General features: G+C 36.5%; 2 protein-coding genes across 2 annotated transcripts; one reads left to right on the forward strand and one right to left on the reverse strand.

The window, feature by feature from the left end:
• Nucleotides 1-3,776: 3,776 nt before the first annotated feature.
• On the reverse strand, nucleotides 3,777-11,382 carry ND-24 (NADH dehydrogenase ubiquinone). Its single transcript, XM_090375548.1, has 2 exons — nucleotides 11,305-11,382; nucleotides 3,777-4,750 (listed from the first exon to the last, which is right to left on the reverse strand). Exon 2 carries the CDS (start codon nucleotides 4,727-4,729, stop codon nucleotides 3,965-3,967), a length of 765 nt encoding a protein of 254 aa, XP_090231674.1. The 5' UTR covers nucleotides 4,730-4,750; nucleotides 11,305-11,382; the 3' UTR covers nucleotides 3,777-3,964.
• A 9,440-nt stretch (nucleotides 11,383-20,822) lies between these two features.
• Nucleotides 20,823-23,136, forward strand: Ced-12 (engulfment and cell motility Ced-12). The gene has a single exon (XM_090375549.1). The coding sequence runs from the start codon at nucleotides 20,980-20,982 to the stop codon at nucleotides 23,134-23,136; it is 2,157 nt and encodes a 718-aa protein (XP_090231675.1). The 5' UTR covers nucleotides 20,823-20,979.
• Nucleotides 23,137-26,860: the final 3,724 nt, after the last annotated feature.

Here is a 26,860-nt window from a genome sequence, read left to right on the forward strand (position 1 = left end):
GGGGCCACCTGCAAGGTGATCTGACTGAATACAGAGTCTTGAATGGCTTGAGCAGGCTCAATGCTGATGGGATACTTCCACTTGCTGAGTCTAAGGACCTTAGGGGGCATAGATTCACATCGAGGAAAGACAATTGTAGAATAGGTGTGCAGAAGTTTAGTCTTTAGTCAGTGGGTAGTTGATTGCTGGAACAGACTTCCAACTATTGTTGTGGAAGTTGGTAGCTTAAATAAATTTAAGGCTGAACTAGACAAACATTTGTAGTGACCGGATGGGTCAAATGGGAAGCAGTTTTTTTTTGCTGATGCTGTATAAGCTTGCTTTCTTGCATCATATACCTCAACTAATGCTAATGTCCACATCCATTCCAAGAAAATATTGTTCCAAACTAAACTTCATTCAATGCACCATGCTTCTATGTGCAGGACTGCACCCACTCCTGCTCTGCAAGCCCTCAATGGTTGCCCCACCTTGAGTTCTCCTGTGGACTGTTTATTTAATACACAATATCTCTCTTATGGATGTTATTACTTATGTCCCTACTGATTTTCAATTTTATTGTTCAGCTGGGAAAATGTGATTCTTTAACAAGAAACACACTTTCACCTCATATGTGATTCCTAACACTGTTTCTATGTGTGGGAATATGGCTGCCTGTATGTTAAAAATAAATGGCACCTACTCCCCAAAAGCACCTTATTCTTACTTGAGTGAACTCCAATTATTTAATGCAAAATGAAACTTTTATTTTCTTGTAATACTTTTAGTCCATAAGGTATGTGTTAAGTGGCAAATCAACATCTACATCTGGAGTGGTGAACCAAAACCATCCAAGAGAGCAGTCAGGTAAATTAATGATCCATCTCTTAGAGTCTCTACACTCTCTATCCCATAGGCATTCTGTTTCTGCTATGTGCTTTTTTTTGGATACTGTGATGCAGGGCTGGTGCTAGCATTTGTGATGAATGAGGCAAAACCTTGTAACGGCACCTAATTCATATTGTATCTTACCACACATATATATAGTAGCACATCTAACAGTGCCTATTTTAGGTGGCGCTTGTGGCAAGTGCCTGACTTGTGCACCCCTACTGGCTGGTTGTGGTGTGCTGGACACCAAGGAATGTGCTGGACAAAAAAAGATTTTCCAGGAGAAAAAAAAAAAAAAAAATCACTCAATTCTTGTCTAAAACCAATCAATTTAACCATGTGAAAAAAAGCTCAAGGATTCTTCACACTGATGAGATTCTAACTTGGGCCTATTCACTCATTATCTGGGAGGACAATGATTACACTGGTGTTCAAAGAAAGTGCATCACCCCTTAAAATTGTAATTGCCATCCAAATAACGTAAGTTTATGGCAATATTTCTTACAGACTGCATCAGATAAGATTGACACGTATAGGTAATGACGTAATATTGATGGCAAGTCACGATGGGAAGTTACGTGCAGTTAATGTCACAAAGAAAGAGTGCTATTGTTGCTTTATGAGGAAGGATGTTCTTCCCATCATATTGTTTATAGTGTCTTGTAATCAGTCGACAGTGAGTAGATTTCTTTCCAAACTCAAGAATACTGGTTCTGCTAATAGGAAAAAAGGAACTGGATGCAAATGAGTCTCTATGCCAAAAGAGGACCATGTTTTGAAGTGCTTAAGCCTTAAAACTTCTTCGTCTGAGCTGAAAAGAAAATGGGAAGAACATACAAGAGTGGTAGCAAGTGCAGTAACAGTCAGAAGATGCTTCTTCAAAAATGGACTTGTAGCCTGTTGTCTTAAGAAGCCCTCCTTGCACAAAAAATGAAAAAGACCTGATTAATTTGGTGTAAGGAGCACGTCAAATGAACCCCCTAGCAGTGGATGTCAGTTATTTTCTCGGATGAGAAGAAATCCAACCTGCATGGCTGTGATGGGAGACAAACAATTGCTGTAGACATGGTGAAGAATACCATCCAGACTATATGGTGTCTACAGTGAAATTCCCTACCAGCCAAATGATATGAAGAGCATTTCATATCACAGAGTAGGTCACTTGCAGTTTATAAAAGGTTCCGTAAATGCCAATGGATACTTGGCTATATTGGAAGGCAAATTGCTGCCAACCATTATAGATAATTTCAACCTGCCAAGTAACTGCATCTTTCGGGACGACTCTGCTCTTTGTCATCGGGAGAAAAATGTAAGTGTGAGTAGGCACTTCTGTAGTTACTTTAGCTTCATTTCTGCATTCGAGGTTCGACAGTAATGTGTTTACATTTGTTACAGGTGAAAAAATGGTTGGAAGAACGGTCCATTACAACTCTTAGCTGGCCAGGAAAGAACCAGCCGGACCTGAATCTATAGAGAACTGTTGGCATCGTGTGGAATCTGCAGTGGCCAGAAAGAAACCAAAGACCCTTCATGAAGCCATAATTTGTGTTTGGAACCACAGACTATCAATTATCTTCAGAAATTGATCTTGTCAATGCCTCGACAGTGTGCTACTGTCATCAGGCCAGAGACAGTTCAACTAAATATTAGTTTGCATCTGGTGAACTTTTCATTTTGTTTTCCATTTAAAATGATAAACTGAAGCAAACTGATGGCTTCTGATAAGATTTCAGCCATAATTGTTGTGTTTACCAAAACTGTTATATAAAGGTTGCAAATGCTCATTTTGGAATATTTTGAGAGCACCTGTCAAATATTACTTAGCTTTGCCTTAAAACGTTGTTGTTGCAGTAAGGTTTTAAGAGCATCAGTGACTAAGGCCATATTGCTCTGTATATATATACTGTCTGAAAATTGTGTCTTCTGTGGTTGATTTTCTGTTTGCTGGATGAAAAACCCAAGTTTCCGGGAAGAGGAAACCACGCTACCCTTGTCTAAGGCCAACTAACTCAGCCATGTTGTGAAAAGGGCCAATAAAAATTCCTCACATCAATGGGACTCGAACTCAGGTCTTGTCCACCTGGCATGGGGAGGATGGCAATTCTATCAACTGTGCTACCCATGAGGGCAAACCTGTTAATAATTGAAAGCTTCTAATGTACAAAAGGAATGTGGATAATGGGTAATTTACATTAGGGAAAGGGGAAAAGTTTGATATTAAAACTAAAGGGCACAATAAACAGGCAGAAAAAGGTAAAATCAAAATATCAGGAGAAACCTAGCATAAAATTCCATAAAAAAAAAATTTTGTCAAAAGAATTTTTATTTTTATTTTAATCAAATCTTTTTTGTTCTTAATAACATTAAAATTCTTTCTACTGGATGTCTTTTTTTTTCCTCTCACAAATATGCTTGCTCAAAGACTTCTGATATTCGGATTTTATTTTTTTCCTTTTCACTACATATGCTCTTCAGTTTTAACATCAAACCTGCTTTCTTCATCCCCTTCCCCAAATGTACATTTTAAAAAGCTTCATTATTAAATTCTTTCTTCTCTATCTAATCAAATGTTAAGTATCCTGGAAAAATATGCATGAACAAAAGATTTAATATTTAATTTTAAAAGTGCAAGAAACTTATGACTTGTTCTGTATAATTGCAACTGATTCATAAAGTTCTTCACTTAAACAGAACTGTATTAATTTTACAAGAATTCCAGCAAAGTTACGTTGAATTCCAGGAGAGTTACTAAGACACTGAAAGTTGGTATATGACTATGTAGGTTAAAAAACATTGTTAAATAGGAATAGATTATTACGACAAAAAACCACCTCACTGCTTTATGAATTTAAAGAGAAATACTGTATGTTAATATCAGAGCTAGAGCTGAAACAATAATGAAAGCATTCCATATTCAAAAAGAATATTTAATACTATTTAGAATAGTTTATTGTGATATTTTAATTATTCTGATCTCACAGTTTCTCTACGATCTCAATACACTTATTTCTACAATACTTTACATATTAACACCATCCAAGCAATAATCCTGGAAGGTAGTTTACATTATTACACAACATACTCTTCTAACAGCTTAGAGGTCAGGCATCACACCGAAACCTGGCCCTTTGGGTGGTTCTGTCAAAGATGTCAAACCCCCTGCTGGTTCTGAAGCAAAACGCCCACTTCTTGGTCCATGTTTTGGCATTCTCCCTGCTTTCAAGTCATTTAGAATTTCTTCAACATCTTTTAGTGTGAGATCTTCATAATAATTATCATTTATCTGAAGCATAGGGGCATTAACACAAGCACCAAGACATTCAACACTACTTACTGAAAAAAGTCCGTCCTTTGAAATTTCACCTTCCTTAATTCTCAACTTCTGTTTTACACATTCCAAAACCTCTTCTGCTCCACGTAACATACAGGGTGTTGTTGTGCAAACCTGGATGTTATATTTTCCTACTGGCTCACGATTAAACATTGTATAAAATGTAGCTACCTCATAAACTCTCATCTTAGGCATTTCCAATATTTCTGCAACCTTATGCATAGCTGAAATAGGAAGCCATCCATGTTGACGCTGGGCTAAATCTAGGAGTGGGATCACAGCTGCTGCTTTGTGGCCTTCAGGATATATACTTATTATGGATTCAGCTCTTTTCATATTTTGAGGTGTAAATTCAAATGGTATATCAGGATTATTTTCCTGAGTATCTCGATGAACAAATAGCTTGTCACTTCTTTTTACTGCAGTTTGATGCAATTTACATATCTGATGATTAAAATTTGCATTCTTTATCCCAACTGCAGAGCAAGATCCAAGTTTTATAAGTGAAGGTATTCTGCTGACCAGCATTCTGACAGATTTGAAATACAGCTAAAAAAAAAAAAAAAATATTTAAATATATTTTTTTAATTAATAATAAAAACATGACATTAAAATTTACGGCTAAATGGTATAATCCAATTTTAATAATAAAAAAATAATAAAAAAAATATAAAAAATGAGACAAGCATTTAATATTCATATATGGGAAAATTACCAATTTAAATAACTATTTCTTGTTGCTCAACACTCCTGTTTAATATACTGTACAAGACTTTTCTATGGGCGCTTCCGTAGCCAGGTGGGCAGGAGCAGCAGTGCATAGCACACGCTTCTTGATTAGACCGGGGTTCGAGCCCGTGATGACCGAATACGGAGGATGCGGTAAGGTCAGGGAATAACCACCGCATATTCCAGGAGCAATATGGCCTTAGTTGCTAATGCTCCTAAAAAAAAAAAAATAATAAAAACTTTTCTATTGCACAATCCAGATTTAAATACCCCTTCTAATATATGCACTATAAGGCATATTAAACAATTTTTTTACTAACAGTAAGAAAATAAATTTATCTCTAAGAAAGGTTTAATATAAAAATAACTGCCATAGCGAACTTATATTTAATTTAAGGATTAAAAATTCCAAATTTTAATTAAATTAAAATTTGGAATTTTTGGAATAACAAGGAAATTAAGCAAAAAAATTAAACAGTTACAACCGACATACATTACAGTCTGCCCTTTCCAGACCTTCCTGTGGTTAAGAATAAAGAAACTAACAATGAAGCAAGTTTATAGAAGGGGTCCTCATTATCCGAGGATAATTGGTTCCAGAAAATTCCTCTTAAAACGGGGACCAAATTTTCGTAAACTGAAAAATGACAATTATTTTATTAGACATTTTTTATTATATGTTGAACAATGTAAAGTTAAGTTTATGGAAGTTACACTATTTTTCAGTTTTACAAATAAAGAATGAATCCAGTTTTGTGTGTGTGTGTGTGCGTGCGTTTTGCCGTATTTTTTCAGATAAAGTTGTGTCGTAGCATTTAGTTGTGTAACTCCACGCTTAACTTTAGCTGCATGATCATGAAGACAGTTCTCACAAAAATATTCAAGTGCTTGGTCAATTTTCTCAAGTACTTCCCTTAATTTTTTTTTATTTTCAAATCTTTATCCTTTGGTGATTCCACTGCATAATTTTCGGCTTCCTCTTCTTCTGTGGGTAGTTGGTCTAATTCTCTTATTAGACCAATATCAGAATTAGCTCCTCATTTTTAAGTGGTTTTGCACTCGAATTCAAGCAATCGTGCAATATTCCCATCATCAAGTTCGTGGAATCCCGCTTCTTTTGTAAGACTTATAAATTTCATTTTGTAACACAGTCACAATGCATTCTTCATATTCACGAACAGCATCAGAGTATAACTTTTTCCATGAGCTATTCATTAATCTACATGAAATTTCTTTCCAAGCTTCTCCAATCATTTCTATACCATGCAGAATATTAAAACTTTTCCAAAAATTCTCCATGTTACAGTAGATACTATTATATTTTTTTATATTTGTTTGTTTTTGGTAGTTGTTGGCGCATCGGCTTCTGTGGCCATAATGCACCTCCCAAGGTTTTTGCAGTACTTTGATCCAAGCCCGAGGCGGGATTCGAACCCGCGACCTTTGGGTTGCTAGGCAGGTACTTTACCCACCCGGCTAGTCCGGTCGGCATTTTTTTTTTTTTTTTTTTAAATATTTTCATAATTTTTTTTTGTATTATTTGCAACCTCATAACTGCGGGGACTCAGATACCAGGGACCTCCTGCACATACAGCAGAGAGAGAGAAAAAATATATACCCACCTCATCTAACATTCTTCTTTAAATTTATTCAAACTATCCATTTCCATAACACCTGAAGATAGTTCCAACAATCAGTTATTTTCTGGGTGAAAGCAAATTTGCACCATCTATTCTGCAGCATTAATTTTCAATTTAAGTTTATGTTCCCTTGTGTTCATTGTCTGAGAATGAGTAAGAATATCAGCTTATTTAAATTTACTCTGCCTTAGCTTGCATAATCCCCTAAGTGACATGATTGCAAACTAGTTTGTGTTTACTATAGTTTTCCATGTTGCCTACCAATTTAAAATTATCAAGCATTTTTCATCTCTTCACTAGTCTCATTAATTCATCTGCCATCCATTTAGATCTAAGCCTTGAACAATATCTCTTTGTTGGTATAAAAAGCTTAGTAGCTTCTACAATTGCTTTCCTGAATGTCTTCCATTCAGAATTAATTAGTAACATCATCTTGTCTTATTGAATAGAATTGAAACCACTCTAATCACCTTTATGAAAGCAAAAGTTCTTCCCTTTACCCTCGACAGTACTTACATCTTTAAGTAGATCCCACATCAATAAGTCACTGGATATCCTTAGTGCATGAAGAGTCACAGCTGATAATTAAATCAAGATTATTGCTTTCTGTTGTTACCTCTCTAACGTACTGGTATAGGAAACAGTCATCCAATAAATCCAGAAAATTTATAATACTGCACGAGCGATCAACCCACAAGCCTCAATCAATATCTGCAAAGTTAAAAGTTCCCCACTATAACATATTCTGATCCGCTGGCCCAATCTACCTGTCTATACAGCTTTTCATTATTCTCATTACAGTACAGAACTCCTACTCTCATTTTAATTTTACAGTGCTTATGTCATGCCAAACTAATTCAACATTGAACTGGCTGCCCACATAATGTGGATGCACTGCCTAACATTCTGTGCTTCTTGCCCAAGAGCATGACTCCCCCACCCGTCTCTCGCTCCTTCCTGTAAATATTGTACTCACTGTGTTCAAATTCTGTATTCCTTATGTCTCAGAGGCTCCTGTTTCCAATATCCCTCCTATGCCTACATTTAATACTTGTGTACATGGTATGCTTTATGAAACCAACCATTCCTTATGGTCTCTAGTACTATAGTGCAATTGGTTTCTCTGTAAACAATGCCACAATATGGAAGCACACTTGCCCTAAGGAATTGACAATCTCAAAAGTTTATTTTTTGGGAGTAAATTCTGCATCATTTACTATCAGCCACACTTATGCTCAAGAACACTGTTTTCATTTTGAATTCCAGTCAGTTTTCATTTTGTTGCAAAGATTATTAAGATGTGAGTTTTTCACCATATAGTATACTTCTACAATGGTTGGTAAGCAAAAAAGTTTAAATGCTGCAATGTTATGAGAGAAATAGGAAATGAGAAGAAAAAATACATTGTGCTCATGAATTTAACTTATCAAACTCAACATTGCACACAATTTGGAATTCAAAACAAAAAATCATCTGAAAAAAAGTAACTTTTAATTGAAGCAAAAGAGTGAAAATATCTGAGTAAGTGGTCCACTTTTACTGATTAACACAGAACATTTTTCAAATTATTTGGAAGTGAGAACTTTGTGTGCCACTAGTTGGACAGATTTATTTAATGTATATATGCAAATAGTATGCACAATGCCCATGAAAGCAAAACACTTTAGTGTAACTGGAGTCATAACTATATAATATATATGTACAGTATCTGTAATACATACATACATATCATATCATCTATGTATTAGCAGATACACAATATCTGCTAATTAGGTTTTATTATTAAATATCTATTAATTTCAGCAGAACTTAAAATAAATATATCAACCTCTCTTACAACATCATTCAGTGACAACATCAAGAATGATGTTTTAATCATTCCCTGAATGATGCTAAAACAGAGTTTGACTGTAATTGAAAAAAAAAAAATTTCTTCAAAGTCCTTACTGGAAAGTTCTTTAGTTGCATTTGTCATAGCTGCCATAACTGCTGCTTCAAAAGAAAATCTTGTCGCTTTAATGAGTTCATTTAAGAAAAAAAATAAAAATCACACATCGTAAAACATGCATGCAAAGTTTAATCTTTGTATGGATTGATTAATATTACTTACTGTATTCTGTATACACAACCCAGTATTGAGTGCAATTTACTCAGGTTTTATAGGGTGGGGGGGGGGATCATCACCTTCTGGATCTGCCACTGCATTCATCAATGGACTCAAACCCAAAACAAGTGGTGCTAAGCTTCCACAGAGGATAAACAATTTGTAAAGCATGATTAAAATGGTGAATACAAAAAGGTAGAGTTCTCATTTTGAACAATGGGATAATATTTTATGAAACTGGTTGATTATATGGCCATTCAGTGAGAAATTAAAATAAATTAATTGGAGAAACCAGTTAAGTTGATGTAATTTTTTCAGTCCTGTTTTCTAGAGTATTAAATGCTTTTAATAAGAGGTGTAGCAATTTTAATGACATTATCAGCATTTATAATATGGAAAAGATTGTTTTAGTCTGCACTAAATTCTCATAAATTTAGTGATTAAAACTTCATCAAGGTACCCTCATAAAAAAGCAAACGACCTGTTTCATGGATGTCTGGTGGATGCAGTTTTTATTACAAAAATTTAGCCTTTAGGTCATTTGTTGAACAGAAAATGATGTTTTATTAATTACAAGTTACATGATTTATCTCACCTTTCACTGTTTAAAAACACTTTTGCTCTTGTGCTGAATGTTTTATCACTCATCTATTATATTGTCCCATCTCTTAATTTCCAACTTTTCATCCAGCAACACTTGTTTGGAAAACATTATGATGTAAAAAGGGCTAAATTATAACATGTTACTAATGTATATATATTAATTGCAATTCATTTCCCACCCAAACTGAGGGGTGGTTAAGAGGAAAAAATTACAACTGAGATCGGCAGCGTATTTGTACGTTCCAACTACTCCCAAAAAAAATCTATCAGATGCAAAACAAACACTTAACTCAGTGGTTTTCAACCTGGGTGCCGCAACAACATTCCAGGGGTGCCATGTAATTTGGGTTTAAGTTACTTAAACTTATTTTTTTTTTTTTTTAATTTATAAGTTTATTTCATTATAAAAAGGTATACAGTATCTTTTTAATTTTATGGTGATCTATAACTGATGTTTACTTAGTACCTCTATATAAAGAATAAAATTATTATATACTCTATATATATAATTTGTATTATGAAATGTAATTTTTGTAATTATATTATTGTAATAACTATCATATAACATATTTTTACTATTATATATATATATATATATATATATATATATATATATATACACACACACACACACACACACACACACAGAATCGGATCTAACAGGCAGAAAATTGAGTAGGGGCGCCGCAAAACAAAATAAATTACTTAGGGGTGCCGTTATTAAAAAAACAAGGTTGAAAACCACTGACTTAACCTGTTGTAACTTCATAAATCAAAGCAAAATAGAAAATGATGTATCATCACTATGCTAATGTTGGTGGAGAAAGGAATGCTCAATGTGATTTTATTTAACAAGTAGCATCTGTTAAATAATATTCGAAAGACCAAATGGTTAATGATTTATACCACAAAATTAAATTTGTAGTCACAGAATATTCTAAGATCCCTATGCAGTTGCAGCAGTTGGCATTCCAGTTGTTAAGTTAAAATTTGATGTTGAAAAGAGTTATTTTTCTAATAGGGGCATCTATGGGGGAAGTCGCACCCCAATGCCATTTTGCATTATGTAAATGAACTTTGAAATGTTAAAACTTGTTTGTTATTTGGTTTTTAGGAGCATTAGCAACTAAGACCATACTGCTCCAGGGATATGCGGTGGTCATTCCCTGACCTTTCCACATCCTCTGTATTTGGTGGTCACAGGCTCAAACCCCAGTCTAATCAAGAAGCGTGTGCTACGCACTGCTGCTCCTGCCCACCTGGCTATGGAGGCGCCGTTAAAACTTGTAAAGCTACCAATATGGCTGGTATGAACCACAGCAAACAAAATTTCTGAGTGTCTGAAAATGTTTACATGATTACAACTTCACTGTTATATAGGTTAGTTGTGACACGTTACAAATATCTTTTTTTATATGTTAATCTTTACATCTCATTAGAATTGGTTTCCAACTAAAGTTGGAGGGGGCAACAGAAAGAAGATTCTATTGATAATGTTCCATTTTGCGGATTGTCTGCTCTGTTTTAATTAATACATCATGTTAAGCTCTATATACTCATACCATTGGTTAGTGCATTTGCATCATTACTACATAGTTGAATTTTTTAGGCTAACCAAAGTTTGTACATTGGCTTCATTATTGTAACATCTCATACAGTGAAATCAATACGAGTTGCTCTCCTTATACTTAAAACAAGTAATGCTTCCCTATTAGAAAAAACTACCTGTTACTTGTTTTAAGCATAAGGAGAGCAATTCGTTCTGATTTCACAGTATGAGATGTTACAATAATGAGGCTAATGTACAATTTGTAAAAGGATTTAGATGTTGCAAGTTTTGAACATTATCAGACATGATGAATGGAAAAGAATGAAAAATTTACTACATACTAGGCATATAAACAACGCACAATTAGCTTAACTACATTCTTATTACCTCAGCTTATCGTACAGCAAAAATTAGTGTAACTATCTCAAATGCTCATTGAAAGAAACAAAAAAATACAAGCCTTTCAGAAAAATTTTACCGGGTCACTGCATTTTCCAACGAATTCGCTAATACAGCTGAATAAGTACGAAGGCAGACAGTTCACCGAATCTCCAACAGGGTATATTTAAAATCACAAAAATACAGCCTCCAAGAAAAGGAACCGTAATGTAAAGTCAACATTAAAAAATAATTAATCAATTAATTAAAAATAATTAAATTACACAACACTAAGTGGCCACATTTTAGTCTTTTGAGAAGAGAGCGGTGCAATTACCTCACTACAAATGCGCAGGTAAATAATTACAGAGGTAATTTCCTGATTAGATTTCAATCAGTGCGTTTTAATATTAGTATGATGTTTTTATTATACAAATAATAACAATATACAGTACAAATAATAACATTATACACTACAAAACTATACAAATATTTACAAAACACTAAAATATTTACAAAAAACTAAACTATTTACAATCATACATCTATTTTCGTTAAATGGAAGAACACAATTAGGTTACTGGGCAGAATCAGACACTTAACAATGTAGAGCGCATACCAAAGTTCGTCGCATCAAGACAACTGTACCCATATGCAGTACTTTGCATTTGTCAAGGTGGCAACTGAAGTTTAACCTTGACAAATGCAAAGTACTGCATATGGGTAGAAGTAACCCCAGAGAAACGTACCAACTGTGTGGTACTACACTTAAGGTGGTAGAAAATGAAAAAGACCTGGGAGTAATTGTGCAGTCAGATATGAAGTTTTCTGAGCAATGTAGACAGGTTGCTAGGGCAGGTCATTGGGTTTTGTCAATGATATATAGGAATTTTGCTAGCAGGGAAAAGGAGGTGATTGTCCCTCTGTATAAGGCAATGGTCAGGCCACGCCTTGAGTACTGCGTACAGGTCTGGAGGCCTCATTTTAGGAAGGATGTAGATTTGCTTGAGCGTGTACAGAGAAGAGCAACACGATCGGTGAGGGGAATGAAGGGATCCTCTTACCAAGAGAGGCTTAAGTTCTGCAAATTGCAGTGGCTGGAGACTAGGCACCTGCGCGGTGATCTGATTGAGGTCTATAAGGCCTTGAATGGGTTGAGCACGCTGAATTCTGATGGGATCCTCCCACTTGTTCAGAATACGAACCTACGGGGACATAAGTTTAAATTAAGAAAGGATAGATGTAGAATAGATGTGCGGAAATTTGCCTTTAGCCAGCGGGTGGTTAATTGCTGGAACAAACTTCCATCTGTCGTTGTGGAAGTTGATAGGTTAAATAAATTTAAGGAGGAACTGGACAGGCAATTGGAGGGTATGGTGTGATTTTTTTTTTTTTTTTTTTGGCTGATGCTGCATAAGCTCCTACACTGCTTTCTTGCATCAAGTGCCACTACTACTACTACTACTACTACTACTACTACTATAACGTTCATCAACCGCGTGCACGTGCTTCACTGTCATATAGAAGGCCACACCCGGCAACATTTGATTTTCCATTAAAACGTTTTTCGTATTTTAATAAGAATGGACCCTCATCCCGATATAGTTTGTATATTTGTAAATAGTTTAGTATTTTGTAAACATTTTAAATATTTGTATAGTTTGTAAATATTTTAGTCCTGCTCTTTTGGATGCAACAATACTCCTCGTGCATTGTGGAACCTGAAACAAATGGCCTTTTCTTAAGTGACCTATCTAAATAACTACATAGTGATACTTATTCGACCTTGAGAATGCTGCATGGTAGGGGTAGTGTTTCCAATGGAAGAAGAGGGATGGGGTCACATGGTACAAGTGACCGCGGCAATTACATCACTACAAATGCACAGGAAAATAATCAGGTAGGTCATTTCCTGATTAGTGCGTTTCGACAGGCGTGTCTTTTACAAAGAAACGTTTTTGACGTACTCCGTCATACCTCTACATTTTATGTAGAAAAATTATAATATTTAAGTTATTATATTAGGGTCACCCGTAATTCATTACATATATGTGTGTCTGTAATTGCGTGTGTTCTCTGGTCGATTTCCCTGTTTGCTAGACGGAAAAAACCTTGCAATATACGCCCGACACTGACTAACTCAGCCACGGAATGAAGAAACCCATTAAAGTTCGTCGCATCATCTATGGGATTTGAACCCAGGCATTTTCCACCAGGTATTAGAGAGGGAGGGTGACGATGCACTGTGCTACTGTGAAGACATTTTATATAGAATAGCGGGTACGGGGATTGGCAAGAAGGGCAGAAAGCCCCCTATTGCACATTAGGAAATTTATTGAAATCAAATCAACACCTATGAAATATGAACATATGATGATATATGAGTATCATATCATCGGAAAGAAAATTAAGGAACTAAGACATATCACGAATAGTAAATACCTTTGTATTATTTGATAAAAAAAATTATTTGAAAGAAAAATATAATATTAGGGGTATAATTTTTCTCAGACTGGGCTGTGCTTGATAACAGGAGAGACTGCTTCTACAGGGATGGGATACCCTTAAATAGAAAGGGTGCAAGAATATTTGCTGATGTTATCGAGGCAGAGTAAAATCGGTCGGAAAACTGCTAGCCTGGGGGGAATACACGGATTAATATATTAACAGTAGCAGCCGGTAGAGGTGAAAGTGATTCTTGCACTGCTCGACTGAAATGAGCAGCAGCCTGGAAAACAAAGTGCAGGGGACTCCAGAGACTGCTGGGAGTCATTGCTGAACAAGTAAATACATGGGCTGTGTTAGGGTAGCTAAGAATAGAAACAGGTGCATGCCTACTTGTGTGCATACCAAAGCTAGGAGTTTGGTGAATAAATTTGATTAATTTCAGATGTTCAAAACTTCAAAGACAGATATTGTTGGGACAACAGATACGTCTTGTCACACAGACATAAGGAATGAAGAACTGGAATTTGGGGAGTACAATATGTATAGACAGGATAGGAAGGGAGGAGAGGTTATGCAATTAGTTAAGAAACACATAAAATCCAAGGAAGCACAGCCTGTCGCCATTAATGGACAGTGCACTGTCGAGTCAGTTTGGTGTGACATATGCACTGGGAAAGCAAAATTGAGAGTACGAATGTGATGTAGGCCTAATGACTCTGATGAGTATAATAAACAACTGTAAAGAGAAATAGTGTGGGCCAGTAAATCAGAGTGTCTTATAATGGGGGTTTTAATTTCCCAGATATTGACTGGAATTTGTGGGTTGGTCACTCACACACCAGAGGGACTTTTGTGGATTTAATGGATGATTGTTTTCTACAGCAGCATGTTCGGGAGGCAACTTAGAGGGAGGAGTACTCTTGTTCTGATTATCAGTAGTGATTCTTCATGCATTAAGAATCTACAGATAAAGGAAACACTTGGTGTCAGTAATCAGTGTGCTGAAGTGGGATTTACTCAAAGAGGCAACTACCATCAAGGGTAAAGGGAAACGTTTTTACTTTCGTAATAGTGAGTATGGTGGTCTGAGAGAGTATTTAAATTCTATACGGTGAGACCAACTGATGATGGCACCAACAGCAAATTCAAAATGGGAAGCATTCAAAGAATAAATCTTGGAGTTACTAGGCTTTTCACACCAACTAAGACATATTGTTCAAGGTTTAGGCCTAAATGGATGATAGAGAAGAAAAATGCATGGGATACATATAAATTAACAGGTGACACGGAACCCTATGAGAGATATAAGCTTGTCTGTAACTAGGCAGGCAAAGGCAGATGACGAGAAATCTTTGGCAAAGGATGCAAAGAAAACAGCAAAGAGTTCTTTACCTATGTAAACTCTAGAAGGAAGGGGTGTATCAGATTGGTCAACTCGATATCGACGGTTCAACTGGTGATAATCCTGCTTAGGTAGCTGCAAACTAAATGAATATTTTGCATCTACATTCCAGGCGGAGTTATTCAGGGAGAGGGATACCGGAGGTGAATTAAACTCTGGCAGTAAGCTGGATAATCTTGTAATTACTGAGAGAAAAGTGCAGGAGAAATTGTTGAAGATAAACATAAGAAAGGCATTTTGGGTGGATGGAATCTATCCAGTTATATTAAAGGAGGCAGCAAAGGAAGTCAGCAAACCCGCAGCCATAATTCTGAGAGCTTCCTTTGATTCAGGGGAGGTCCCCATGGACTGAAGTTGTACAAATGTGACCTCAATCCACGAAGCGAGACTCAGATATTTCTAAACCTGTTAGTTTAACTTATGTTCCAGGGAAATTAATGAAGGCACTGGTTAAAGAAGCATTGCAGCATCATTCACACATCACTTCAGTTATAGCTCGGACACAGAATGGGTTTGTTAGGGAGAAGTCTTGTCTAACCAATTTTATTGGATATTATGATGTGGTCACAAAAGAACTGGATGCAAAGAATAATTTTGATATCATATATTTGGGTCTTAGAAAGGCTTTTCATACTGTTGCACATGGAAGACTGCAGGGAAAAATTGGAGCAGTGTGGCATTGCAGGCAAATTGCTGCTATGGATAAAGTGATGGTTAAGTGGGAGAAGACAGAGAGAGAGAGAGAGGTAATAAATAGACACTGCTCTTCATGGAATAATGTTACTAGTGGAATCCCCCAGAGTTCAGTGCTGGGTAGATCGTTGTTTTCTGTATTTATAAATGATATTGATGATATTATATTAGGCTTAATGTCCAAGTTTGCAAACGATACGTAGGTCGGCATTGTTGTTAATGACAGTATGCTGCTGCAACCGGATCTAGAAAATTTGAGCAGGTGGGCTGAGAGGTGGCAACTGAAGTTTAACATTGACAAATGTAAAGTTCTACATACGGGAACTTTAATCCCAGAATAACGTATCAACTGTGTGGTACTATATTCACAGTAGTAGAGAATGATAGGACCTTGGGGGTAATTGTGCAGGCACCTATGAATTTTTCTGTGCAGTGCAAACTGTCTGCAGAGTAGCTCATGGTGTCTTGTCGATAATATATTGGTATTTTTTCTAGCAGGGATAAGGAGGTGATTTTGGCTAATACTATATAAACTGGCTTTCTTGCATCAAAATGCCTTTTCTAATGCTAATGCTAAAGCTAAAAAAAGCGGATTAGGACCGTCCAGATAATCATGAAGAAATAAATAAATGTTCGTATTAACGGCCAACTAACATAAGCTCATGATATTCTGTACATTATTAAGTGTTGTGTTCTATAGAATCGGCCAATAAACGTATATACACTTCTGTAATTCCATAGGCGTGTGGGTTCAGGGCAAAAAAGGCTGCCCTTGTCGAGTGGTCAGGCAAGAGAGTACATAAGTACACGTGCTTTGAGTGAATGGGATTCACGCTCATGACTACTAAATGCAGTGTTTCTTGCATTCCGTTTATTTCGTGAGCCCTCCGCAAGTACTGAATATTAATTTTTTTTATTATTTGCATGTTGTGGGGGCTATAAAATTCTTAAATATTTCGACAGGAATGAAACCTTGTCCTCACCAAACGACAGGAAGATTGCAATGTGCTTTTCTGATTACGCTACCAGGAAAGGGTGACAACCATGGAATTAAAAAAATTCCTATAACGGTTACCCGAAAACAACCTCATTCATCGACGTTTATTGTGTCCATTAATTAGGTGAGTTCTCTGATCAGTTTGCCTATTTTGCTGACGAGAAACGCGCCCTCATGGGTAAAACAGATGACAGGCTCGCAGACCTCCCAACACCTGGTGGAAAGGACTCGAGTCGAAGCCGAGGAAAAATTTCCTCCGTCGATCACGGAGGAAATTTTTGTAGGCCTCTTTCACAACGTGGCTGAATTAGTCGATCTCAGTGAGGGGTGGCATGATTTTTCCCCCTTTAAACTTGGGTTTTTCGTTCAACGATCAGAAAATCGCAAACTCAATTTACAGAGAATATATACGGGGCAATATGCCTTAGTCCCTGATGCTCCTAAACCACCTACTACAACAACAACGGCTGACGACAAATGCGAGTTTCTGGAAGAGAAACCCTTTCTATCGAAGCCGGAGATTAAGCCACTTAATAAAAAAAGCTTTTATTATCATTATTATTATTGTTGCTCTTATATTTATTTCTCCCTGATTGGGGGTCCTCCTCGTGACAGGTGTTGCTACCAAGTACACAGGGTGGTTGTTGTTATATCTGGTGTTACCATTGGTCGAGGAAATCTCTGACATTCCTACAGGTGTTCAGGATTGCGACTTTGTGGAATTCCTTGTAGGTGTTCTCTGGGATAACTATTGCTGCTAGACTGTTATGTAGGGTCTTTGGCACCATATCTGTGATTGACACGACGATCGGGATGGTCGTTACTCTTGCATATGCCACATCCCTTTGATTTTCTGTCTTAGGTTCGTGTACTTCCTGATTTTTCCCGATGGGTTTTCTGCAGGTTGCCAGGGTTGGGTACCCCTATATCAATCAGATATGTAGCCTTTTCCTTCTTGTCCACAAGGGTTATGTCTTGTCTGTTGTGCGGGATTGTCCTATCCGTTATTATGTCTCGGTCCCAGTACATCTTGTGTGTTGGGGTCTCTAGTACGGCCTGGGGTTCATACTTGTAGTACGGTGCACTTTCTTCTACCAACTGGTATTTCCTTGCTAGCTTCTGATGTATTATCCTGGCTAGCTTCTGATGTATTATCCTGGCTAGCTTCTGAAGTATTATCCTGGCTAGCTTCTGATGTATTATCCTGGCTAGCTTCTGATGTATTATCCTGGCTAGCTTCTGATGTATTATCCTGGCTACTTGGTCATGTCTATGAGTGTACTCAGTCTGGGTGATCACCTTGCATCCCGCGACGATGTGTTGGATCGTTTCTGAGGCCAGGTGGCATCGTCATCTAACACTCCGGGCTCCTTTGCGATGTATTTTCTATAGTTCCATATGTTGATTACCTGGTCTTTGATGGCGAGCATGAATCCTTCAACCTCGGGGCAAAGCGTCCCGCTCGTGAGCCATGCTTTGGAAGCAATTTTATCTATATTACCCTGATGGAGATCATTGTAGGGTCTGCTATGGAGTGTCTTCCTGCCCATCTTTCTATCTTCGTTTGTACTTCCTGTGTCGGGGAGGACTCCTCGCTTAGGTTGAGTGGGGTGTACCGCTTTTCTATCTTCCTTATGGCCTTGTGGAGTGCTGCTCTGTGTTTCGGGAAGTAATCCTTGAGGTTAACTATCGCTGTCTTCTGTTGCTCAATGTGGTCTATCAGGCCACTTCCTCCTTCTTCCCGGGAATTGTCAGTATCTCCACAGAAGATTTAGGGTGGTGTTAGCGGCTCTTGGTCATCATTGTCCTTGTCTTTCTCATGATATCCTCCAGCTCGGTGTTAGTCCAATCTATGACCCCCAAGGAGTATGTTAGCACTGGGACTGCATAGGTGTTTATGGCTTTGACTGTTCCCTCCATTCAGCTTTGCTTTCAGTAGGCTTTTGAGTCTCTGATGGTATTTTTCGGTCAGGCAGGCCTTAATTTCCTTGTGCTGTAACTGCTGAGGCTGCATCATCCCCAAGTATTTGTAGATCTCACTCTCTTCCATGACTTCGATTTCTTTACCACTCTGTAGCGGGTAGTTTCGGTGTGACTAATTTTCCCTGGCGCAAACCGTGGCTTTTGCAATTGTTTAGACCAAATTCCATGCTAATATCATTGCTGAATTCTTCGGTGATCTGGAGTAGTTGCTGAAAATGCTTCTCGGTTCCTGCGTACAGCTTGATGTCATCCATGTACATCAGCTGGGTGAGGGTGAGGGTGTACAGGTTCTTCCTTCCTTCTTTGAGCTTATATCCGTACTTGCTACTGTTGAGCTTGGTAAATAACGGGTTAAGTGCTAGACAGAACCACAATGGGTTAGGGCATCTCCCTGAAAGATTCCTCTCCTAATGGGGATTGGTCTGGTTGTGATGTTTTCGACCTTAATGGTGGTACTCCATTTCGCCATCGTTTCTCCTAGGAAGTTTGTCACTATTCGATTGACTTTGTAGATATTCAGCGCCTCTATTAGCCAACTATGAGGCACGGAGTCGAAGATCTTGCGGTAATCGATGTAGGCTGTGTACATGTTGTGGCACTTCTTGTAGGCTTGCTCCATAACCGCGGCATCTACGGTTAATTGCTCCTTGCATCTTTTGTTCAGCCGCTTGCATCCTTTCTGCTGTCTTCCTGGTTTATGCAGCTGGTCAGGATCTTGTACATTGTTGGGAGGCAGGTGATTGGCCTATATTTCACCAGGTTTCTTGTATCTTCATCTTTCCGCTTCAGATATGTGATTCCTTGAGTGAGAAACTACGGGATTGTCTCTGGGTTTCTTATCATTCGGGTGAACTGCTCAGCCAGGTGTTTGTGTGTGTGCAAGTGAGCTTCTTGGTCGTCTGTTTTACTTGATCGTCTGTTATCGGTGAGAGTTCTTGATTGGGGTAGAAGTTTTACTTTACCCCAATCTCCCACCCTCTCATTTCTTGTACATCCTTGGCTTCTCGGGAATCGATGCCCGGATATTCGGTGACCCAAACATCCGGGAATCATTCCAGCCACTTGGTATGTAGTCTCGCCCTGTAAGTTGTCATATCGGTCTCCAGCTTCGTTATTTCGTAGTATGCTTGCATGATGTACGTATTCATTTCGATGCTCCACTTCATGCTTTGTCGTTTTCTCCTTTCCTGGATGATCACTAGCGCAGTTGCGCAGGAAGCACTTCCAGTTGGTGGGTCTGGATGGTCTTGCTCTTCTCTTGTGGCTTCACTGTCTTCCTCGGGTGACCGCCTCTGATTTTTCGAACGACCCCTCTGCCTAAGACCTGAACACGAGTGACTTTATCCTGCGCCACACTCGATGCAGTATTATTAATATTTGTCTGCGACATCATCTGTCTGAAATAACTATTATATTTAGGCCACACGAATAATTAAAGTCCTCTGCCGTGCTGTAGTAGTAGTAGTAGTGGCATGTGATGCAAGAAAGCAAATGTATGAGCTTATGCAGCATCAGCCAACAAAAAAAAAAAAAAAAGAAAAGAAAAATCACACCATTCTCTCCAAATTCCTGTCCAGTTTCTCCTTAAATTTATTCAACCTATCAATTTCCTCAACGACAGATGGAAGTTTGTTCCAGCAATTAACCACCCGCTGGCTAAAGGCAAATTTCCGCACATCTATTCTACATCTGTCTTTTCTTAATTTGAATTTATGCCCCCTTAGGTTCGTAATCGGAACAAGTGGAAGGATCCCAGAATTCAGCGTGCTCAACCCATTCAAGGCCTTATATACATCAACCTTATATACCTGTGTCTTATGTCTGTTAATTGAGTGTGTTCTATGGGCGATTTGTCTGCCTACAAAAAAAAAAACCAAAAAAGTACCATCTGCTAAACGTCAAATCAATAACATTTTAGAATTTATAAAGTATAATTGGGATATATGGGACAGTGATTTTTTTGTTTTCACTTGTAGATGAAAACAAGCCATGGAGTGGCGTTGTTTCTTGTGTTTAGGTAGTATGTAATGCTACAGTATTTATGCCGTGTATTTGTATGAAATATACATCTATATATATGTTATTATTATTATATTTCGTGTGGTTGTGTTCTGAGAATTAATATACTTGTAGGTGGGTTAGCCTTATATATATTTTATTCAAGAAAATTCTGTAGCTATCTTTGGTGGAACAACACCTTTCTAAGTGCATAATCTTGTTATAATACATAATTTTATTTTAAATTAGTCAAAATGCCTGCTATAAAGGATGCAAATATAGTGAAAATTGCTGTGGAAATGGACGATCAGGTTCCACAGTTGATTGAATTTGACCAGAAACGGCCTCTAGCTGCAATAATTCAAGACTTGTCGACTCATTGGAGTCTTACTGAGCCAGAACAATATGCACTTCAATTTTCTGATAATGCACATAATTATATAACTGAAAAAAATAGAAATGAAATCAAAAATGGTTGTGTACTCAGACTGACATATTCACCGACAAAGACTGCACAAGAAATATTAGAAAAATTAAATTTTGGTCATTCAGATGAAACAAAAAAGTTAGCCCTCCAGAAGTTATCTAAACTTTCAGCAGATCATACCTTTGCCTTAGAATTTATTAATAAGCAGGGATTAACTTTATTGATTAATGTCATTGAAAATGGAACCTGTCATGGAGATCAACTAGCATTCACACTTACTGCATTTGTTGAACTAATGGATCATGGAATTGTTTCTTGGGATATTTTAGAACCAAAATTTATTGGTAGAGTAGCAAATCAGGTGAATAGTCAAACTGCTAACCAAGAAGTAAGATCACTACAGGCATCATTAGCCATACTGGAATCATTGGTACTGAATAGCTCAGGAAAATATCCATTGGTAGAGCAAGAAGTTACACTTCCAAACTTAATAATGCATTTACATTCTTCTAGTCCAGAAATACAGCAGAATGCTATTGCATTAATTAATGCCCTATTTCTAAAAGCTGATGGTACAAAAAGAAAACAAATAGCTGGAACTTTATCATCAAGACACATTAGAGATGTTATTCTGACCAAAATAATTCAGTCACAGCATGTGGGTGCAGAAATGGCTCATCAGTTATATGTTCTGCAAACACTTTTATTTAATTTATTAGAGGAAAGGATGAATACAAAGCTAGATCCACAAGAAACTGAAGCCAGAGAAAAAATTTTGGAATTGAGAAAAATTGCTTTTGATACTGATAATGAAGCAGTTAACTCAGCTGGCAGAAAAGGTGGTGGCTATTCTAAAGATTATAAAAAGCTTGGCTTTAAGAATCATGTGAACCCTGCCGAAGATTTTACTGAAACTCCTCCTGGGATGCTTGCACTTGACAACATGATTTACTTTGCTAGAAATCACACTGAAAATTATACGAAAGTTGTGCTTGAAAATTCCTGTCGCGCAGATGAGCACGAGTGCCCTTTTGGCAGAACAAGTATAGAACTTACCAAACTATTATGTGATATACTCAAAATAGGAGAACCTCCAACAGAACAAGGAAAAACATTCTATCCTATGTTTTTTAATCATGATCATCCTTTTGAAGAATTTTTCTGTATTTGTATTGTGCTTTTAAATAAAACATGGAAAGAGATGCGAGCAACAACCGAAGATTTTGGAAAAGTAATTAGTGTGGTAAAAGAGCAAATTACTCGAGCCTTAAACACAGACCCACCGTTACCAACTCTTGAAAAATTTAAGAGTAAATTGGCCACACTTACATATAGTGAAATTACAAATCTTTGGCAACAGGAACGATCTAATAGAGAAGAATGGGAGTCGCAAGCTCGTCCTATTGTAGAATTACGAGAACAGATTTCTCCTGAAATAATGGATTTAATTCAAAAGCAGAGACTTCAGTATCTTTGTGAAGGTACTATGTTCACTAAATATTCCAATAAAGGACAGCGCATCAAAGATAAATTTTGGTATTGCAGGCTCTCTCCTAATCATAAAGTGTTTCATTACGGAGATTGTGATGAGAACACTAGTCCTTCATTAGAAGAATTGCCTCATAAGCTTCAAGTTGTAGAAATTAAAAGTCTTGTGACAGGTAAAGAGTGTCCCCATATGAAAGATGTCAAAAGAACAAAATCTACACTTTCTTTAGCTTTTTCTTTAATTCCAGATTCAGATCAAGAACCCCTCAACTTTGTAGCTCCAAATGATAAAGTATTTGATTACTTTTGTGATGGGATAAATGCTCTGTTAGGAAACAAGATGACAAGCAAAGAAACAAAAAATGATCATGAAACACTTTTAAGTATGGATATAAAACTGAGGTTGTTAGATACTGAAGGTGTTGATATCCCTAAAACTCCACCCCCAATTCCCAAGGATCCTCCAAATTATGATTTCTGTTATGACTTTAAATAGAACTTTAACTGCAGAAGATTTTCATGTTTAAAATTTTTTTAACTTTATTTGTATTATATGTATGTGTATGTAAATATGAATTTGTTATGGTTATTTGAGATTATTTAACCATGATTATTTGTGAATATTATTACTTTTATATGTACATTTTTGATGTAACTAGAATTTATTCAGTGAATGTGTAATAGGATTTTTTGTAGAAACATTTTATATTCTGTGTTAAAAATGGTTTATCTCTAAAAATCAAATTCATTGTGTGCAATTTGATAAAACTTCTTTTAGCAAGAGAGAGAGCACTGTTAGAATTTTGATGTGGATCGGAAGGCTGAATTTGTGACAAGAATGGCTTTGAATAACTTCCTTAAACTTTTATTTTTTATTAAGAAACAGAAAAAAAAAAATGCCTCTACATTTAGTATTTAGAAATATGTCATACATGTATCATAAATGTATTACAAAATTGCCTTGTTGATAAGAATATAGAATATGTATAAATGCTGTGATTTTTATTTAGTGTCACTAAGAAACATTACTCTAAATAAAATTTTTATTAACTCTTCAGTGATAATCTTGAGTTAACTTCAGACTACATATTTTTCTAGCCAAAAGAATAGTATACCACACTAATCTAGCCAGGATGGCAGTCATGTTGTTATTTTTTATTTTATTTATTTATTATTATTATTATTATTATTATTTGGAAGCATATGGTTCATAAGCCCTGTTTTCTTTTTGTTGCTTAACAGAACTTGCAAAAAAATGTAAAGGGAAGTGATTAAAATTTGAATGTATTCAATATTTTCATGATAAAAGCTTGCAGCTCTTAATTATTTAGAATAGCAGAAGTCAGTTTTACTTCATTATTATTGTTTACTGAGAATCATTTAATTGACTATTGTTAATTTTATTTGATTATTAATTTTTTATCATCCCCTACCAGCACAAAATTCGGACATTCCATTTCTTAGTATAAATCAGCCCATTATGGCCGTATTGCATATAATACTGATTGCAATCTCAGCCGGCTATTTATTCAGTTAAAAAATACACAATTCTTCATGTGAATAACACTATACAATTGATAGATTTAAAGCTTCAGAGAGAAAGTTCATAGTGTTTTCTGAAAAGAGTTTAATCCCACTGGTCCAGCTTGTTATTAATGTAGTGTCAAATGATGTAAGGAAGCAAGCTTATATATTTTTTTCATTATACAACATCAACAAAAAAAAAAAAAAAAAAAAAAAATACTCAACTCATCTGTCATTCCCATCCAATAATATGTCTAATTCTTCTTTAAATTTATTCAAACTATTGATTTCTACAATACCAGATGATAGTTTGTTCCAGCAGTCAGTTATTCACTGGCTGGAAGCAAATTTTGCACATATATCCTCAACCATTCTTTTTCAGTTTACCACTGTTATCAAGGTGTGTGTGTGTCATCTGAAAAAGAAGATCCCATCAACGTTTAATTTACTCAATCCATTCAAAGCCTTAAAGCCTTCAGTCAGGTCTCTTCACAGGTGCCTAGTCTCCAGATGGTGCAATTTACAGAGCTAAAGTATTTTTTGGTTCCTGTTTGTACCCCTGGATAATCTCGTTGCCCTTCTTTGCACTTGTTTGAACAGATCCACATCCTTTCCTAAAGTGAAGCATCCAGACTTGTACAATACCAGATATGTAGCCTAGCCATTGCCTTTAACAACAGGATAATTGCCTCTTTGCCCCTACTGGAAAAATTCCTGAATATCATTAATAGAACCCCATGAGCATTGCTTATAGAACTTCACGTGACTAAATGCAAGGTACACCCAAGTGTAATACTTTGCATTTATCAAATTTTTTGGGTCTTATTTCAGTAGCATACCCTGATTCTTGTCATTAACCACACTGCAAATGTTTTATCATCATTAGATTTCAACATCAAACTTCATATGCCCTTATCAATATCATTAATATCCTCCTCAAATAGGCCTCTGAGGTTGGGTATATTCATATTACGTTCTTAGCGTTTTTTTCACCAACCTTTCATGGAGTAAAATAAAATTAAAATAAAACAAAACAAATCTTGATAACTATATTTACAATAACCTGTATTTACAAAATTAATATACGTATTACAATATTAAAAGTATTAAAACACAAGATTAAAATGCATTAAAATATACTAAGTTAAAAGCGATAAAATCCCATAGCTTTCAAAGGCTCCAGCCTTCTTCTTCAGCAGTACTCTCTATTATTCAGTACACCTTTAAATATCAGCAGGGTAATGGTAGGCATCACATGGTTCCATTCTCACGTGTTCCGCTCTCTTGCATTGTGGAACCGGAAGTGGCTCGAACGGAAGTCGTACGGAACCGTTCATCCTTTTTTAGGATAATAGTCTCTAAAAGGGGGTGAATTCGTACACCCCTATCCCTATTAAAAAGTTTTATTTTATTTTAATTTTATTTTACTCCATGAAAGGTTGGTGAAAAAACGCTAAGAACGTAATATCATTAATATCCTGCCCACCTAGCCAGGTGGGCAGGAGCAGCAGTGCATAGCACACGCTTCTTGATTAGACCGGGGTTCAAGCCCGTGACCACCAAATACAGAGGATGCGGAAAGGTCAGGGAATGACCACTGCATATCCCTAGGGGATATGCGGTGGTCATTCCTTAGTTGCTAATGCTCCTAAAAACCAAAAACAGCATATCTGTATTTGTAAACTGTCCTTAATGCCGCACTTCTCCAATTTTTACAGCCATGTTTTTTGTGGAACAATATCAAAAAATGTACTGGAATCTAAGTAATGTATATGATGTAAAAATTATATTTTTGTATTGATTCCCTTTGTGATTTATGTCATAAATATCTTATCAGATTGGTTAGAGCTCTCCCCTTATAGGGCAAAAAAAGTAGATATCTTTTTCTCCTCTACCACTGTTATTATCATTTAATCTGACATCCATTTGTCTAAACCCCAAACAGTATCTTTTACTTAGTATAAAAATCTTAATAGCTTCTACAGTTATATTCTTGAATATTTCTCCTTTTGAATTGACAAATCCATAATTGGCATATAAATGCATTTCTGTCAGGATGATCTTGTATTATTACTTTAACCACTAACCTATAACATACTCTACTTTCATTTTTGTTTTTCCAATGGTTATGTCAGACCAAACTGACTTCTCTTGAATAGAAATCAAGCTTACGGGTCTATAGTGAATAACTTTTCCTTTGTGAATAGGAGATACATTTGCATAGCTTCAGTCAGTATAGATCTCCCCTAATTCCATGAATGCACTCATAATTACAGTCAAAAGTTTGCTCATCTCTTTTGTCACTTTTTTTTTAATATAATTGGGTAGATTCCATTACCCCCAAGTGCCTTATTTACATTTCTTCTAGCTTCAACAGTTTTTCCCCACTTTACTTTCAGTTATCACAAAATCATTTGGCTCTCAGTTACAATTCAGTATACTTCTAGTACGCTCATCTCTAAAAACTTCTTCACGTGTGAATGTAGATGCATAACATTCAGCAATCTCAACCTAATTCAGGTTTAATGTCCAAGTATGCAGATGATGCAAAGGTTGGCAGGGTTGTTAATGACACTAATGGCAGTATGCTACTGCAACAGAATCTAGATAAGTTTGGCAAATAGGCTGAAGGAGTGGCAACTGAAGTTTAACACTGACATGCAAAGTACTGCATATGAGTAGCAGTAATCCCAAGA

The sequence above is a fragment of the Mastigoproctus giganteus genome, chromosome 6 (genome assembly GCF_048544385.1).
Source record: "Mastigoproctus giganteus isolate SK-2022 chromosome 6, ASM4854438v1, whole genome shotgun sequence".
Lineage (NCBI taxonomy): Eukaryota > Metazoa > Arthropoda > Arachnida > Uropygi > Thelyphonidae > Mastigoproctus > Mastigoproctus giganteus.